At 38.9% G+C, this 16,938-nt stretch overlaps 1 protein-coding gene across 7 annotated transcripts in view; it reads right to left on the bottom strand.

Moving 5' to 3' along the window:
• Positions 1 to 880: 880 nt before the first annotated feature.
• Positions 881 to 16,938, bottom strand: part of c2cd3 (C2 domain containing 3 centriole elongation regulator) — a 120,397-nt gene continuing 104,339 nt past the window's right edge. For all 7 annotated transcript variants that reach the window (XM_052025864.1, XM_052025865.1, XM_052025866.1 and 4 more), the window contains one exon: positions 881 to 2,142. In XM_052025864.1, the coding sequence (XP_051881824.1) occupies positions 2,005 to 2,142 (138 nt within the window). In that variant the 3' untranslated portion in view covers positions 881 to 2,004. The remainder of the gene's footprint in view (positions 2,143 to 16,938) is intronic.

Genomic DNA, 16,938 nt, shown 5'->3' with positions numbered 1-16,938 from the left:
TCTAATCCAGTGTATTGTCCCTTCAGTCTTTGCTCAAACAAAACTAAAGCAATAGAAGCTATTGCTGATTGGTGCTATCACACTAGTACTCACATAGAATTTTGCTGCCATTCAGCTTCAGACCTTCAAACCTGACCAAAGGCTTGAAAGGAAATAGGCGAATTATTATCCTTGATATGGTGTGCCATCTTCTTGAACCACTTGAAACTGGACCAATCACATAAATACTGTGCTTACAGGAGCAGGTGCATGCTTCACCTCTTGCCTCTCCAATGATTTTTCACTAGCTACAGCTCAGAAGTGTGATGGAATGCCATTTACTTGCCTGGATGAGTGCAGCTCCAGTATCATCATCCAGACAAATCAGCCACTTGACTGCTATCCAATTCACCACCCTAAGTTATTTACTCCCTCTGTCGCCGGCTGCAGAGTGTACTATCTACACAGTGCACTGCAGTTCCACGCCAAGACTACCTCATCACTAATGCCAAAACCTCGGACATCTATCAAATAGGAGAGAGGGAAGCAGGTGCACTGCAGCACCACAACCTGCAGTTTCTCTTCCTGATTACACAATATCATTACTTAACATGATACTGCTGTTACTTCATCATTGGTTTTAAATCCTTGAACTGTGGAAGCACCTTCAGTGGGACGATTGCTATGATTCAAGATGGCAATTCACCACTATTTTCTCAAGGCCAATTTTCAATAGGCTTAAATACTGTCCTTATCATATCAATAAAACTGTTAACCAGTATTATATGGTATAACAACATCAACAGTAGACAGGATTGTGAAAATGTATCAGATTGTAGTTACTGCAAGACAGTGTTATATTAGTAACATTATGTCACGAATGCAAAGCAATTGGTGCAATGAAACATTCCAACCATTTTTTCCTGAATTAGGAGAGAAAATTCACCAGAAGCACATACATACACCCCAAAAAGCATCACAAATAAAAACAGTTGTAATACATTGAAAAATAGTTTATTATCATACTGCAATTTTGTTGTGAAAAACATAATTCTGACTCATACAAATATTCAAGTTTAGAAACCTATTATACAAGATTTAACTTATTTCATACCAATACAAAAGTACATTCAATGGCATTATGACCAATGCAACCCTTTATCCACATGTATGCCCTGCTCTACAGTACTTCACATCTTCTGTACTTTTAGATTCTTTTAGACCCACTAAATCTTGTTTAAAAATAACACTGACAGTTTACCACTGGTCTGATTTCTGTGTGTTACTGGCACTATAAAACAGTATTACCAAAAATAGTGGAGTTCCAAAAAACTATGCAACCAAGTAGGAAGTTTGAAGAAAATGGCTCCCATTTAGGACCTACTTCACTGGTTCACATAGCCTGATTGTGCTGCAAATCAAACTCCAATCAGAACCATTTGTGCCACTTAAACTGATCATGTGAACCAGAACTATCAGCAAGGAAAAATAATTTTCTTACAAATGAGCAATGAAAACATTGCAATGAAGCATGTTGCTAATGTATCACTTTGATGTTTTATGTAGTACAGAATGTGGAAAAGATACTGTCTTGCAAATGTACACCAAGTGCTTTTCAGTGCCCTAATGCATCTTGTTTTGAATGCTGTGCACATAGCTTATACTGCTGTGGAGCAAGGAGTGTTAATATCAGTGGATAATGCCAAGGTTTGGAAGCAAAATGAAAACTTTCATCTCAGCTAAAGTCTTTGTGTATGTTGAAAAAGGACTGAATGGACCAAGTGTGCCGAATAAATAAGGAACAGTATCTGATAACTACAGGCATGAATGAACAATACTTCTTTTCCCAGAAGCAAAAGGAACTGAAGAATGGGGTAATCAGTTTTACTGTACAGGCTGTTCAGGCCCAGGTACTATAGAGATCAACAGTCACATGCATCATTAACTACTGGATGAATTTACTTGGACACTTACTAATTTTTGCGTAGGGAGTATGTAGGTGTTTATTCATTAAAAAATATAATTTCAATGTTTTTCTGTAAAGTGTCCTGCAAAAATCTTTGCAATTCTTTCAGTTTCTTCTTTAGATAACTCTCTTGAAGTTAACCTTGGCTTTTGTCGATTGCTGTGCCGAGAAGTTCTTGTCAGATTTGGAAATTCATCCTGGAAAAAAATTTAGAAAATATATTTGAAAGGTGAATACAAAACCAACAAAGGTGATTTTCTTAGCAAACACCATTATATCTGCTCAAAAACAAAATTACTTGTTAAGTTGCTATTACATTCAGATCAGCATGCTGCAGCACAGAATAATGCTATCCAATTCCATAGTTACAAGCAAGAATGTTTCCATCCATTGAAGAAAACTGAGAGTATAGAAGGGATAAACCCAGGCATACATCTTTTCATTGAATAGAATGCTGGAATATTTGAGCAGAAGTTAGATTGCACCTACCTTGTTGCACCAAGATATTGCAGCATATAAGCACCAAATCACATCCCCAAAAGGAGATCAAGAAATTGGTTTATAAACATGTACGCAACAGTTTTAGCATCCTTTCTGCCTCAAAAGATGTATAATATCATGGTCTTCTTGGGTCCCAACAACAATATCATTGTAATATGACTTCTGCCACTTTGCTGCACAGCTCTCAAAAAAAAAGATTGTCAGCCCACAACTCCCATTGTAGCATGACACATATAGCTGCTGTGGGAGGGAGTGGGGCTTAGCAAATGTGCATTTCAGTGCTGCCTAGCTCAAGTCAGCCACCCTTCCTGAATCACATACCATGATAAGTCCCACACTTGTGCTATCTGTAGGATGATCATTATATAACATTGTTTTATTAGTTACATTCTCCAAAAAACACTTGTTAGTCACAGCACAGTCCGAGCACCTTGGAATGTGCATGAACAGTCTCCTATGAGTTTTGTGCTACCTTTTGTAGGGTCCTAATATCAGAAGACCCCTTAAATGGTACTTCAAAGATAAACATATTTTCCTGGGCCTGTTAAAGTATGTTTTTATTTCCAGGAGCTGGGACCTCCAATTCATATTGTCATTAGATGCATATTTATGCTGGGAGATATCAACTGCGCAGACATAGATCACAACTGGAAGTACCCACATTAACTTCAGCACTGGCACTATTTCACCTGGAAATAATCACTTGAGCAATTTACTGCCTGTAAGATCTATTTGGATTACATGGCACTGAGAGAAAAGCACTACATAATCCGGGTTCTTAATTATTCTCTGATCTGTACTGTGATCTCTAGTAGATGCTCGATGACAAGAAAACTATTCAGTGGGATCCCTTAAAATACTACTTAATATCAAAGCTGTGCATCTTAGCTGCTAATGCAGATAGATTCTTCTGCCAGTTCTACACACTCAATCCTTAGTGTTCTGGAAGGCAAGAATTATTCAGTATGGGTTGGCTACCCTCCCTAGTTTGGCCTCTGGTCAATGTAATTTCTGGGATGTGGCTTCAGCCGTGTGCTAATAGTTTCAAGGAAAAACAGTAAAATGCTGGTTGTAGTTCAGAGGCTATTGTTCTGAATTCAGTCAAGGGGGAAACTGTCTTCATAGTCTATTCATACATACTGAACCGATAAGAAGGCAGCTCAAGCAATATTCCACCTACAAATGGGTGCCTACCAATCTTTCCTGTCCTTCTGTTAACTAAGCCAAAACTTATTTGAACTAAGGGAAGGGTAGAGAAGAATTCTGCTGAGGTTCACAGCAGGCAAAACTGCTGCACACTTCAGGGGTAAGACTTTGTAGATTGGTTAAAGTGGTAATGGACTGATTAAAATACAAGATGGTGACCTTTTAATTTTAAATGCCTTGAGAATTGGAACCATTTTTAGCAAGTGAGAATAGAGATGATGATCAAGTCTATTTTGATGCTGGCAGCAAAGTTTTTGATGATATGAAGTTTACTTAAGTTTGCAGAATTGTAAGTAGCATCAAATTGTTTGAATCAAATGAATGAATAGTCACGTTACTATAACTGAAGGAATCCATGGGATTATCATATAGTGTTAGAAACATAGATAAAAAGGCGGTTGGTAGCATAGAAAAGGAGCCTGGTCTGCCCTCCAAGGTAACCCTATGGTGGTTGTAGTTTAGGCAAAGAGAACATACCTTAGGGGTGGATGTGGTCAAGCCTAAACTGGCAATGGATGGTTAAGCTCAATATGTTTAATCTGCAGTCCCATGCACTTCATGGAAAGAAGTAGAAAAAAGGGTTTTGCTGGGAATGCATGAATCAAAAAGATGATAATGTAATCAAAAATTGCAAAGATATCACGGTCATTTGAAGGCCTTTGACAAGACAGTTGAAAGTTTAAGATGTAGTTGTAAATGACTTGAATGAGATTTTTATTCTGGGGCAAATATACAAGGAATTGTGATGGACGGGGATAAAACAACTGGTTTGAGATGGCTTCATAGGTGACCAAGTGCAAGGGGTTTGCGACTTACAGTGCCAATGAGACTTCAGTGTGAATATGGGAAGGAGAGTTTACACAAGAGTTAAGTTGGTCATTTTAGAAATTGATGGGTGAGCAAATAATAAAGGCATAATGTGGGGAGATTTAAGGGTGGATGACATTAGGAAGGAGAAATTATATTGAGGAGAAAGGAAATAGCAGAGAAATTAAACAAATATTCTGTTGGGAAATAAAAAAGCCGCAATGCTACATGTCTGAAAGCAGAAAATACTGGAAATACTCAATAGGTCAGGCAGCATCTGTGAAGACAAAAACTGAGAGAAATATTAACTCCATTCCTTTCTCCACAGATACTACCCAACCTGCCGAGTATTTGCAAAAAATATTGTGTCAGTCTTCAAGAAGCAGAAGTCTGCATAGAAACACTTAACTACTGACCTAGAGTAACGAGGAACTCAAAATTATTAGTAGTAAAAACATATTGAGAAATGAATTGGAATGAAAGGTATTAAAATCCCCAGGACCCGATTACCTGCTCTGCCCTCCAGGGTTTTGAAAATGACAGGATTGGGCAGAGTTGACATAGATTTATGAAAGGGATATCAAATTTGACATATTTGCTAAAGCTCCTTGAGGTTGTAAAAAACAGAATGGATAAGGGGGAACCAGTGGATGCAGTGTATTTGGACTTTCAGAAGGTACCACACAAGAGGCGATTAAAGCACAGGGGACTGGAAGTAATATACTGCCATGGACTGCGAAATGGTTAATGATCAGAAAACAGTAGGAGGCTGACACTAGCAGGTCACCAGATGCATTGACGCTGTTCACAATCCATATCAATGGAATGGAAGGGACAAGGGTAATGTATCCAAAGCTGCTGGCAATACAATGTGGGTTTTGAGGACAATACAGGGAGGTTTCAATGGGATATAGACAGAGGAAATGATTAGATATGGACATGGATGAATATGGAAAAGTGTGAGGTACAAAGAAAATAGAAAGGCAGATCATTTTTGAAATTTGAGAGACGAAAAGGTTTTGGTGCACAGAAGGACCTGAGAATCCTTACACATGGATCATTGAAAGTAAAATTGCAAGTACAGCAAGCAATTAAGACAAACAGGATGTTGGTTTTTATTGTAAGAGGATGTGAGTACAACAGTAAAGATGTCTTGCTGCAGTTATAGTAGGTCCTGGTGAGTGCATCTGGAATACTGTACATAGGTCTGCTCTCTCTACCTATGGAAAGATATATTTACAATATGTGATCCAGGGAGGGAGAGCTAATTGGATTCATAACTGGCTCAATGGCAGAAAGCAGAGAGTGATGGTTGAAGGTCGTTTCTTGCACCGGAGGCCCGTGACTTATGGTATGCCACAGGAGTCGGAGGGATGCAACTGGAGAACCTACCAGAGGAGTAGGAGCAAGAGGTTAAGGTATTAATTGGTGATAAGAATTTTGCTGCCCCAGCAGGATTTGGGATGACACAGTGGGGAAAGTACAACCAGTGGAGAGACTTTGCTAAATGGTAAGGTTTAGCTGTGGGGCAAATTTTTAATCAATGCCAGGATTTTAATGCGACCACAAAAACGTGGTGAATGTCAAGAATTTTAGTCATGAGGAACTGGATATTTTGGCTGAAAATATGCATTAGAACAGTATTCATTGTTCTAGTGACAGTAAATAGGAAAGGTAGATTCATGCCCCCAGAAACATTGTAAAGATAAGAAAGAACATAAGAACTAGAAGTAGGAATAGGCAATCTGGCCTGTTGAACCTGCTCTGCCATTCAATAAAATCCTGGCTCAGATCCAGCTACCTGCCTTCACCCATAACTCTTAATTCCCCTACTGTGCAAAAATCTATTTAACTGTGTCTTAAATATATTTAATGAGGTAGCCTCTACTGCTTCCCTGGGCAGAGAATTCCACAGATTCACTACTCTCTGGGAAAAGCAGTTTCCCCTCATCTCCGTCCTAAATCTTTTCCCCCAAATCTTGAGGCTATGTCCCCCGGTTCTAGTCTCACCCACCAGTGGAAACAACTTATATGTTTCTAACAGATCCCTTCTCATTCTTCTGAATTCCAGCGAGTATAGTCCCAGGCGACTCAATCTCTCCTCATAGGCTAACCCCCCTCACTTCCAGAATCAACCTGGTGAACATCCTCTACACCGCCTCCAAAGCCAGTACATCTTTTCTCAAGTAAGGAGACCAGAACTGCACGCAGTACTCCAAGTGCGGTCTCACCAGTACCCTGTACAGTTGCAGCATAACCTCCCTGCTTTTAAATTCAATCCCTCTCGCAATGAAGGCCAACATTCCATTTGCCTTCCTGATAACTTGTTGCACCTGCAAACCAACCTTTTGCAATTCATCTACAAGCACTCCCAAGTCCCTCTGCACAACAGTATGCTACAATCTTTCACCATTTAAATAATAATCCGATCTTCTATTTTTCTTTCCAAAGTGGATGACCTTGCATTTACGAACGTTGTACTCCATCTGTCAGACCCTTGCCCACTCACTTAACCTCTCTATATCTCTCTGCAGACTCTCCCATATTCTGCACAGTTTGCTTTTCCATTCAATTTAGTGTCATCAACAAACTTAGATACACTGTACTCAGTCCCCTCTTCCAAATCGTTAATGTGTATGGTGAACAGTTGCAGGCCCAGCACCCTGCTCACTACTGATTGTCAACCAGAGAAACACCTATTTATCCCAACTCTCTGCTTTCTATTGGTTAACCAATCCTCTATCCATGCTAATACATTACTCCCAACTCCATGCATCCTTATCTTATGGATAAGTCTCTTATGCAGCACCTTATTGAACGCCTTCTGGAAATCCAAGTATACAACATTCAGCTGTTCCCCTCTATCCACTGTGCTCATTATATCCTCCAAGAACTCCAGTAAGTTTGTCATACAGGATCTGCCCTTCCTGAATTCATGCTGTGTCTGCCTGATGGAACCACTTCTATCTAGATGTCTTGTTATTTCTTCCTTAATGATAGCTTCAAGCATTTTCCCAACTACAGATATTAAGCTAATTGGCCTATAGTTACCTGCTTTTTGCTGACATCCTTTTTTAAACAGTGGCGTGACATATGCTGTCTTCCAATCTGGGGGGACCTGTCCAGAGTCCAGAGAATTTTGGTAAATTATCAGAAACACCTCTACTATAACTTCCGCCATTTCTTTCAGTACCCTGGGATGCATCCCATCAGGACCAGGGGACTTGTCTACCTTTAGGCCCACTAGTTTGCTCATCACTACCTCTTTAGTGGCAGTGATTGTATCGAGGTTGTCACCTCCCAACGCATCCATTACATCTCTTTGGCATGTTAGACATGTCTCCCACCGTGAAGACCTACACAAAATAGTCGTTCAAGGCCTCGGTCCTTTCCACAATTCCCAATATTAATTCCCCCTTCTCATCTTCCAAGGGACCTACGTTCACTTTAGCCACCCTTTTCCGCTTTATATAACTATAAAAGCTTTTACTATCTGTTTTTATATTTTGTGCTAGTTTACTTCCATAATCTATCTTCCCTTTCCTTATTGCTTGCTTAGTGGTTCTTTCTTGCTTTTTAAAATTTTCCCAATCTTCCTGTTTCCCACTATTCTTGGCGACTTTGTATGCATGAGCTTTTAGCTTGATGCCTTCTTTTATTTCCTTAGTTATCCAAGGCTGGCTCTCCCCACCCTTACTGTCCTTACTTTTAACTGGAATATACTTTTGTTGAGCACTGTAAAAAATCTGTTTGAAAGTCTTCCACTGTTCAACTGTCCCACCATATAGCCTGTATTTCCAGTCTACGCTAGCCAACTCCTCCCTCATCCCATTGTAGTGCCCCTTGTTTAGGCATAATACACTGGCTTTAGATCGAACTATTGCACCCTCCATTTGTATGAGAAATTCAATCATACTATGATCACTCTTTCCGAGAGGATCCCTAACTATAAGAACGTTAATTTTACCTGTCTCATTGCATAGGACCAGATCTAAGATAGCATTTTCCCTTGTAGGTTCACTAACATGCTGTTCAAGAAAGCTATCACGGATGCATTCTATGAAGTCCTCCTCAAGACTGCCTCGACCAACTTGATTTGCCCAATCTATTGGAAGTTAAAGTTCTCCATGATAACTGCCATTCCATTTTTACATGCATCAAATATTTCTTGGTTTCTTGCCTGTGCCACTGTAATGTTATTATTCAGGGCCCAAAGACAACTTCCACCAATGATTTTTTTTCCCTTTACTATTCCTAATCTCTACCCAGATGGACTCAACATTCTGCTCCCTAGATCTTATATCATCTCTCACTATCGCCCCGATCTCATTCTTAATTAAGGCTGATGAAATAGAGATAATATAAATATGTTTTTAAAAGTAGTACACACATTGTCACTGCCCTCAGAAGATATTGCTGCGTAGGAAGTTTCAAGCCTTTAAAAGGGAACTTGTCAAGGCTCTAGCAGGGTTGGTCTACAGTTAAAGTTACTAGTTTGTTAAGATTGTTATGAGTCATGGGAAAACAGTCTCTGGGAGCTTGACTGCTTTGTTTTGCAGAGTCAGAAAGGATATTTTGAAACATTTTTGCACTTCTTGTTTCTTCTAGCTGTTTCAATATTTTTAGGGGTTTAATCAATGACGTACAAGGGTGTACCCTTGAGTAAATAGAAAGGCTTTAATAAGCCCTATAATCTATATTTGAAGCAATTGGAACTGCTTAAACGAAAAGTGCTGATTGAATAACCATTCTTGGCCTCTGGTGGTTCCATTATAGTTGCAGAACTTCAGCTCTTTTGGTCCAGGATGCTATCAACAAACTACTGTGTGGATTGAATTCCTGATGCAAAGTCAGAATGACTCTTTTGGCAACCTGGCAGCTTTTGACCAAGAATGTCACTACAGATCCCTAATACATTTGAAGACGATGATCAGGAAGAAAAATCTCCAATGGCTATAATCATTCCTACCAAAGGAAGATGGTTAAGATTACAACAATACAACCATCTCTGTTCTAATACACTCATGTGAGATTTTGTTAGGACTTATTTTAGATATTTCATTATTGACCTTTTCTTCCTCAAAGTCAGTTATAGAGCTGCATGCCAATGATGGCACAGTGTTTTTTTTCAGATAATTAAACAGCCTGTGCCTGGATGCATCAACATCTGTATGACATCCAGGCATGATCAGATAAATGGCAAGTGACAATCTAATATATTAAGTGCAAAGCAATGATCAGGCAACTTTGAGAGTTGGACAGGTACATAAACAGGAAAGGTTTAGATTGATACGAGCCAAACATGGGCAAATGGGACTAGCTTAGATGGGAATCTTGGTTGGCATTGACCAGATGGGCCAAAGGGCCCGTTTCTGTGCTGTATGACTCTATGACTTGATGAAACATTCAGCATGTTGCGCAGCATCTATGGAAAGAGAAGAAGAGTTAACGTTTCAGGTTGAAGTGAAAATGAAGACCCTTTGACCTGAAACATTAACTCTGCTTCTTTCTACTGACGTTACCCAACCTCCAGGCATTTCCAGCATCTTCAATTTTTATTTCAAATTTCCAGCATCTGCAGTTTTGTTTTGATTTTACTTGTTCTGTGGCTGCAGTGTACTATTTACAAGAAGCACTGCAACAAGTTCTCAAGGCTTCTTTGGCAGCATTTTATTTTAAACACAAGTCCTTCACTAAAAGGTAATGCCATCAGCTGCAATGTGGACTTGAATTAAAAACCTAAAAATAATGCAAGTATAATTGTTATAAAAGTGTGAAACTGTAAGGTAAAATAATCCCTGTCATGTGTATTCAATATTTCATAAAATAACATTTATAATGCAAAATTACCAAAGGATGTCATCTTAGCCCAGACCCCACTTAAAACAAAGAAAATGTTCAAATTATTGACAGTGTATAATTAAAATATAATGTGTTCAGAACGAAACTCAAAAGTTGTAACCTAAGTCAGCTTTTTGAATTGAACTTTTCATAACAGTTTGGTCCAACACCTGCAGCTGAAGGTGATTGACCAATTTCTACAGTTTCTGAAGGATCTTAAAATAAATCTTGACGTAATTGTTTTACATAAATGCAACTAGATTTAGGATCAGCATTAACGATGTTTCCAATTAATGATGTCCCAACTTGGAGAACAGAAACTAGCAAGTTGTTAGCATTCAGGATTTTGTTCCCTTCTAATACTTCACAATCAGCTGACTGCCCTTAAAATTTTGGCTTCAACCATCAGAACAGCTGATGACATTTCAACAGGGCTGGCTGAAACTGGTTTTAACTGCTGATGTATCTACTTTTTGCCTATAGCTATGAATGAAAATTAGATAATGGGATGCTCTCCCCTTCAAATTATGGGCAAACTAAGCATATTTGGCAACAAATTATTTCAGTCTTGAATAGAATGAGAAGAGACACTAGTTCACTGAAAAAAAAGGCGAACAATTGCATTGGATTGAGTGGAATTTGTTTGTTGATATAAGATAAATACATAAAATTATTCCACCATCTCCTTTGATTTGTCTCAAAGCAGAGGAGTCTTTTTTGCAAGGTTTCAGTTTCACAGCTACCTGCAGTTCTTGATATCACACCTTGGTATTCTTTAGATCAAGATTAGATTGTAGGTGACATAGGATTATACAACAGTAAAAGGCATCATAATTAAACCAAACTCTGCCCTATTCTTCCTTCTCCTCATCCTGTGCCGTACAGTGTTCAGGATACTGACAGTAATATTGAATGCAGTGTCACAATTGTTTCCCTGGGTGAAATAAATTGCTCAATAACAAATTAAAGATTTAGATTTAGGAATTTTTGATTTTATTGCTTATTAAAACAAACCATTTTATTAAAATGTTCAGGAATGCCTTTTTTGCATTGCTCATGATTGCCAAATATTTAAATAAATAAATATTTAACAGAGTGTCACGTATATTTTTAATTCACCAACTTTTAGGATGATCAAGCTACAAACAGAATTTTTAACCTAATGGAAATACTGTACTCTTTGATCACCCATAATTTCCAACAGCATACTCGGAATCCTACATTCATTGATCAAAATGTCTTTGTCTCATTGGTTGCTTATCTAATATTATTCAGTATTTTTGCAAAAGCAGTGGATCTTTTTCAATGCAGCTTGGGGTAAATTCAAAAGGTTATCAGTGGACAGAGAAGGTCGAGGTTCTTGCAAGAAAGGGAAGGATTACAAGTGGAAGAGAGGACTGGGTTAGAATATTAATTTTTTTAAAGTTTAAAGTAGGGGTCTGACAGTTTTTGTCAATTGAGATATACAGAATTAAAAGAAAGGTTTAGGAGCAGGAACAGAGGAGGATAAGAGATGAGACAGCAAACAAAACAAATTAGGAAGAAAAAGTGAGAGATCCTAGGAAATTGAAAAGTGGAGAGTAGAGCTGGAGCACAAGGGACTGCAAAAGAAATACAGCTAGCAGCTATCAACTGAAAAGGTATAGAAGGAACCATTATTCTCATACCTCCACCTGATTTTCAGCCCCTTCAACAACGTAGCAAGAGATGCCTGTTTACTTGACATAATTATCATTTTGTATGCTCACATACCATTTTTATCACTGCAGACGTTCATGTTATTAAAAATCTTTAAATATATTGACATCTGGAACACATTGCCAGAGGAGGTTAATCAGATACAATTACTATGTACTTAAACAAACACTTCCATACAGGACATAGGATACTGTCCCAGTGTAGGCAAATGGGACTAGAGGAGATGGGCAACAAGATTGGCATGGAAGTGATGGGCCAAAGGGCCCGTTTCTGTGCTGTATGACTTTCATGATATAGGCATAATATCATTGCTTTACTATTAGTTTCAACTCTTTCCTAGCTTTGCTGCCATCTAAAAATTTAAAAAAGATGTTCTATTTTTTAATCTCAGTGTTGTGGTTTTACTACTGGGCGTCTCCTATGAGATGACAGTTGCACCTGAAAATTGCTGACAGTAGCCCACATAGATGTGGTCACCTGGTTTTACTGGAAAACATACTCGCGCTCTTCAGCTCAGGATTGTTTACATCAGCTGTAGCACCCATTATGGCTCAGATCAGCTAATAAATCAGAAATAAGTAGATCATATGTAGGGTCTTCCTCGTCTCAAAGACACCCCACCATTGTAAGTAAATTTTTGATTTTTTTGAATTTAGTTTGACAGATAAATATCATATCAATAATATAAAAGCTAAGGAAATTTATAAAACTACATAACTACATGTTCATGTGATCTCATAATGAGGTGATTGCAACAGACAGCCTTCAGCGCAGCCAGAATGAAGTAAACAAGACTGATGGAACATTGTGTGTCAGAACACTGTAATAAGAAACCGGTTATGTAAGGACAGTAGATAATCTTCCTCTGTAGCAGAAGGAGATCCATGTGGTATAAAATGCCAGGTTATTTTTGAGCACTTCATTTAGTTTACTCTTTACAAACATGTTTTCTAATCCCCAATACTCACATGTTTATTCCTACAAGAGGAAATACCCAAAGGGAAATTTTAAAATTTGCTGGAGATTGACCTGTTGAATTTTGTATTTGGATATTACACAATAAAACAATACAGTTCCCCAGTAAATCCAGTTGTGTTTCAATGGAGCGCTTAGATTTTTATTTTTCCTGCCAAGCTGTCAATTTTTACATTTTCCCATATTATACTTCATTTGCCAAGTATTTGTCCAATCACTTAACCTATCTATATTTTTCCAAAATAAAACTACATATATTGGATATCTGAAATAAAAATAGAAAATGCTGGAAGGACTCAGCAGGTCAGCCAGCATCTGTAGAAAGAGAAACAGAATTAACATTTCAGGTCAAAGACCCTTCATCAGAACAGGGAAAAAGAGAATAGGACAAAAGGAGTATCTCTGACAAAGTGAGGCCAGGGTAGCCCATGTGATTTTAATGTTGAAAGATGTTAGTTAGAGGAAAAGTCTGTGACCCTAGACTGTTCCAGATAGGTCTGAGTGGGAATGGAACAAAGAACTAAGTGATCACCCCATTCATAATCTGACCCATCTGTTTGTGGCCTCCAATACTGTTTCAACAAAGCCCAAAGCATTGTGTATGAAGCAAAAAAAAATTGAATGAAATTACAAAACCAAAACAGGAAATGCTAGAAGCACTCAGCAGGTCAAGCAACATCAGTGTTGGGTCAAAGGACCCTTCGTCAGAATTGGAAAAGTGGGAAACAAATGTTTAATGATGTAAAGACAGGAAGAAGAGACCAGAGGGAATATCTGTGTAGGAGTCCAGAGCCAGCTGTCAAAGCAACAATTACCTTAAAACTGGCATTTGGAGTTGAAATGAAACAAATTGAAACAAAGAGGTACAGCAAGATCTGTGGAAAGAACAGCCGCTTTGGAATACTATCTGGACTATGTTAAAAGTAAAAGCAGGGAGGAAATTTGCAGTGAAGGTAATGAAAGTTTTGAGTTCTGTGTATGGACAGGAAGCAGCACCAATACATTTATCAATGTAACATGAATAAAAATTGAAAGAGGGGGGCCTGAATAGGATTAAGCAATGATTCTATGTATCCAGTGAAGACAAGAGCATAGCTTGCAGCCATGCGAGTTCCTACAGCTACACTTTTGACTTGGAGAAAGTGAGTGGCATTGAAGGGGTAGTTTATCTTTCGCTGCATTTGCTGCCACAACAAAAATCCTTTTCTGTTCTTTCAGACATCAAAGATCACAAAATTCAAGAACTGTTGAAGTTTAAACAATACTTCTCCAGATTCTTCTTCCCCTTCACTTTCCACTGGCCCCATTGCTCCACCCAGTTCAACCCCTTGCTGTGGTTTCACTGCCCCTCCTGATCTTTCCATTTACAATTCCAAACCTCAGCACAAGTCATGGCTTCTTTCCACTATGTATCACTCTTAATGAATTCAGAGCCTGATATGATGTTGAACTATTCTTTCACCAGCTTCACCTCATGCCCATTTCTTTATTCAAGTGTCCTCACAATCAACCTTTCTTCTGTCACCAGAATTGCCAATCCAACTGAATCCGTCCCTCTAGGCTCTTGCCCTCTCTAGATTTCTTCATCATTAACTGCCCATTTGAGCAACTATCTCAATCTTCTTATTGCCCTTACTTGTTCAAACTCACCCCCACTGAACTTGCAGCACTTCATCCACCAAGGACTAATCCTGATCCTTCAATACAACCAGCTGCAAGGGCTGTGCTGTTGTGATTTCACCTCATAGAAGCTGAATGTCAGCTCTTGGACACCTCATACCTTCACTGGACCATCACCCTATCATGAATTGTCTTCCAGACAGTCATTGACCTCATTTCATGAGGCATCTTCCCTCCAAAGCCTCCAGTTTCCTAAAGCCACACAGCCTCCCTCAAGAACCACAAGGAGGACTATCCTGCCAGATGCAATATTTCAGCCTATCTTGCCCCAGACAGAAATTACTTTTTCCTGCATTGACATTAATCTTTCTCCCCTAGTTGTGTCCCTTCCCACTAACTGAGCTTCCAGGTCCCAATCGGCTATCTGCATCATGGACATTCAACCCCTCTATACCTCCATCCTGGACAAGGATTGTCTGAGAGCCCCTCAAGACTTACTTCAATATAAGGACCAAGCAGTTCCCTTCCACCACTATTCTACTTTGCTGGCTGAACCTGTTCTTATATCAAACAATTTCTCCTTCAACTACATTCATTTTCTCCAAGTTAAAGGTGTAACTATGGGAACCTACATGGCGTACAGAGATCCATGGAGGTTGTTTTTTTCTGTCCTCCTCCCTCATCTTTTTCCATTTCATTGATGACTGCTTTGCTGCTGCTTCCGGCATTTCTTATGGAATTGAAACACTTCATTATGTTTGCAGCAAATTCCCACTTTCCTAACATTTTCACATGGTCTAAATTTGACTCTTTCCTTCTGTTTCTTGGCATCTCTATCACACCTCAAGGGACAGATTATCCACTATTCAACTGCACCTGCAACTACCCAGTTTCCTGTAAGCACTCCATTTCATTCTCAGTTTCTGTGTCCATTGCATCTGCTCTGATAAAGACTTTTCACACCATTTTCCTTAACTGTGGTCTTGTTTCAAACATGGTCGACAGGGCTCTCAACGCATCTCCTTTATTTCCTGCACTTCTGGTCTCAGCCCTTCTCCTCCAAGCCAGATCACAAATAGGATTTCCTTTTTCTTCACTGTCCACTTCACCAGCCTCCACATTGAACAGACCATCCTCCATAATTTCTACCACCTCTAATGGGATTCCATCATCAGACACATCCTTCCCTCTTATTTCAGGATTCTAAAGAGTCCATTCCTTCTACAACTCCCTGGTCCACTCTTTCATTTCCATCAACTGCTTCCCTTTTAACTGCAGGAGATGCAACACTTGCCCCTTTACCTCTTTTCATTCCATCATCCAGGGACTTGGAGCCCTTCTAGGTTAGGCAGCAATTCTTCCATAATTCTTCCAATTTAGCATATTGCATTTGGCACTAATAATGTGATCTCCTGCACATTGCAATTGGGTGACCCTTTGCAGATCACTTCCATTCAGCTTGCAAGGTTGATCCTGAGCTTCCAGTTACCTCTTATTTTAATCCTTTGCTCACTCCCAGTATGATCTGACTTCATGGTCATACATTTCTCCAAAAAAAGCCAATACACATTCCACCTCAGGTGTTGAATCCATCAGGACTTCTTATTAAATTTAACAATTTCAGATAATCAATCAATTTTTTTCCCCACTTTCCTTATATGCATTTATGTCACTCTGTCTCATTTTGTTTTCTTCTTTTCTGTCAGCAACAACCAGTTTTTAAAGTCATTGTTATCTTGACAGCTTTGCTCTACACTCTAACAAAGACTTTCTTTCCATTCACTTGCCTCCTCTATCACTCTTGAATTTAACATACCCATTTTCTCACTTTTCCAATTTGGATGAAGGGTCCTTAACATGAAATGTTGACCCTGCTTCTCTCCCCTTTGATATGATTTCAATTGCTGAATGCTTCTAGCATTTTCTGTTTTTGTTATGTGTAGTACTTGTTTTATATAAAAGATCTTGGCAGCACAATTTAATCAAACTTCTCTCAATCTCTCTCTTTACTTTCCTCATCTCTGTGCTTGGTCATAAATAGCCCCATCTCTAACTTTTCAGGATTCTGATGGAAGGTCATAGCCCTGAAATATTAGCTTCATTTTCCATCTCTACTAACACTGTCCAATCTGCAAAATATTTCCAATGATTTTTATTTCTGTACTCTATTTGTTTTCTCCATGGGAACACACCTTGCACATCTGTAATGCATGATCAGTTACTCTTCTCAGACGTTTATTGACCCATTAACTTTGATGAGTATGGTTGCACGGTGTAGACATGACTAGGGTTTCCTAATCCTAACTAACCTGTGACATTTTCCTTTTTTCCCTTGTAACAGCCTG

Source organism: Pristis pectinata, chromosome 11 (genome assembly GCF_009764475.1).
Source record: "Pristis pectinata isolate sPriPec2 chromosome 11, sPriPec2.1.pri, whole genome shotgun sequence".
In the NCBI taxonomy this organism is placed as follows: domain Eukaryota; kingdom Metazoa; phylum Chordata; class Chondrichthyes; order Rhinopristiformes; family Pristidae; genus Pristis; species Pristis pectinata.
This window is presented reverse-complemented; position numbering and strand designations above follow the sequence as displayed.